Source organism: Priapulus caudatus, unplaced genomic scaffold (genome assembly GCF_000485595.1).
Source record: "Priapulus caudatus unplaced genomic scaffold, Priapulus_caudatus-5.0.1 Scaffold28, whole genome shotgun sequence".
NCBI classification, from domain to species: Eukaryota; Metazoa; Priapulida; class Priapulimorpha; order Priapulimorphida; family Priapulidae; genus Priapulus; species Priapulus caudatus.
In genome coordinates, this window is record NW_014577089.1 from 27200 (window position 1) to 29370 (window position 2171).

A 2171-nucleotide genomic window follows, 5' to 3' on the forward strand; every position below is an offset into this window, starting at 1 on the left:
ACGCTGCCGCCCGCCGGCCGCGCCAGACTCTGCGTGATGCCGGCGCCACCTGGCGGCGAGACGAGCGCGGTCGGCGCGCAGCACGGATCCTGCTGCGCGGCGCACTCGACAGCGACGCACTTTGTGGCGGAGGCGGCGTCCGGATGCTCGCTGAGCAGCGTCGCGTGGAAGCTGGGCAGCACCTTGCCGACGGGCCGCGTCTGTCGCTCGCCCTGCCGCAGCTGAGACAGCAGCTTGCCGCCCCTGCTGACGGGCGAGAGCGCCTTGAGCGCGCGGCCGCGCTGCTTCTGCCGCTGCCGCGCGTCGCCTGCCGTCGTCGCTATCACGTCGCTCGTCTCGTCGACGTAGCTCTCCGAACTGATGATCTCGTACGACGCCTCCGCGTTGGGCGACGTCGGCGAGGGTACGGTGTCGTCGTCGTCGTCGTCATCGTCCCGCTCGCGTGACCCCGCCGCATCGCGGACGTCCTTCCCCGTCGTCGGATCGGCAGCCGAGCCGGCGCAGGTCGCCGTCAGGTCGGGCAGGTAGTTGTTGTTGTTGATGGCAGCAACGTCGCCGCTGACGTCCGCGAAGCTCGAGTTGGACTCGGCGACGTGGTCGAAGCTGGACGATGTCCGCGAGTCGCCGCCGCCGCCGGTCGTCGCCGTGGAGACGTTGCTCGACACGTTCACCCACGACTCGTTCTTCTCGAAGGTCGTCGCCGTGACGACCGTGTCGTCGGCGGCGCCGTCCAGCAGGGCCGCGTCCGACATGCTGATCACCGAGAACTCCGAGCTCTGCGGGCTGACGTGCTGCCCCCTGGCGGGCAAGCCCGGGATGCACTTGGCGGGCGGCGAGGGCTTGCCGTGCAACTGGTGCAGGTTCCACTTGTCCGCTGCGCCCACGTCTGAGCTGAGCAGCTCTGCCTCTTCGCGAGATGTGTGGCTGGCGGTCCTACCAAAGCTCTCTCTACTCACCTGCGGACAAAAGCACTTAGTTAACGCACATGCGCACGCTTACTCGCAGAATTCCGTCACACGCGTTCGCTTCTATACGTTTCTAATGGAATTACTTTTGCCTAAATCGTTTTTAATGTGGTTTCCATGGTAAATAAACCCGACGGAAACTGACGGGCGATTTGTTAGACGTTGTCGATTATGTAAAAACAGAGGAGACTTCAGATCGAGACTTGGTATATGGTAATGTAATTGTTTTCTCCTCTCTGAATAGGCAACGTCGTGGTTCTGACCTGGCTAGTGTCATGCAGCTTCCACTCTAGCTTGCTGCCACGCCTCCATACCTGCTGTAGTGTGACATTCACATCTTCTATTGAGATATCAGATCCATCGTCACTGAGCAGAGAGTCCTGAAATTCACATTGTCTTTAGTCTGGGCTATGCTAGTATTAGTAAGTAAATCATGTTGTTTTCATGCAAGTTAGGGCACCGTGGTATGTGCTTTGTCATACTCGGCCATTTATTTTACACTAGAATCCAACACCCGAATACAGGACGGGTGGCGCACTGTGCACACGTGCACTGTCTGTCTCACAGAAGCTAACGATACACACACACGCACCACACGAAAGCACGTATGCAAGCGCTGGCACACACATACATGCACTCACCCACCTACACATACACACCCACGCACTCGCGCGCACACACGCACGCACTCACACTACGGACGCACGCACGCGTGCACCAGCCGTACACACTCACCATCGCCGCCTCGTTGATGGAGCTGGCGGCGGTCGGCGGTCTGTGCACCGACGCCGGCGTCGACGTCGTGCGCAGCTGCTCCGGCGTTGCCATGGCGATGGCGTGCATCCTCACCACGCCGGCCTCGCCCTCGCTCTCGTCCTCGGACGGCGTCAGCAGCTTGAGGTTCTCTTCCGCCTCGCCGAACGCGGCCAGGTCGTCGGTGTTCAGGTCGCTCGCGGACGCCGGCCGCTCGGGGGCGCTGCAGCTGGGCGGACTCGTCATGGTGATCATCGGCAGTGCAGAGCGCACGCCACCTGTCGTAGCAACACACAGTTATAAATACAACCTGTGATAGCAGCACACAGTAAAGAATACAACCTGTGATAGCAGCACACAGTTATAAATACAACCTGTGGTAGCAGCACACAGTAAAGAATACAACCTGTGATAGCAGCACACAGTTATAAATACAACCTGTGGTAGCAGCAC

At 60.1% G+C, this 2171-nt stretch overlaps 1 protein-coding gene across 1 annotated transcript in view; it reads right to left on the reverse strand.

Annotated features, from left to right (window-relative positions):
* The window catches only part of LOC106815010 (serine/arginine repetitive matrix protein 2-like), a 13020-nt gene that overhangs the window by 5511 nt on the left and 5338 nt on the right, over positions 1 to 2171 (reverse strand). The window contains exons 3-5 of the mRNA XM_014819421.1: positions 1701 to 1996; positions 1229 to 1345; positions 3 to 956 (exon numbers count right to left, since the gene is read on the reverse strand). Coding sequence (XP_014674907.1) covers positions 3 to 956; positions 1229 to 1345; positions 1701 to 1996 — 1367 coding nt within the window. The remainder of the gene's footprint in view (positions 1 to 2; positions 957 to 1228; positions 1346 to 1700; positions 1997 to 2171) is intronic.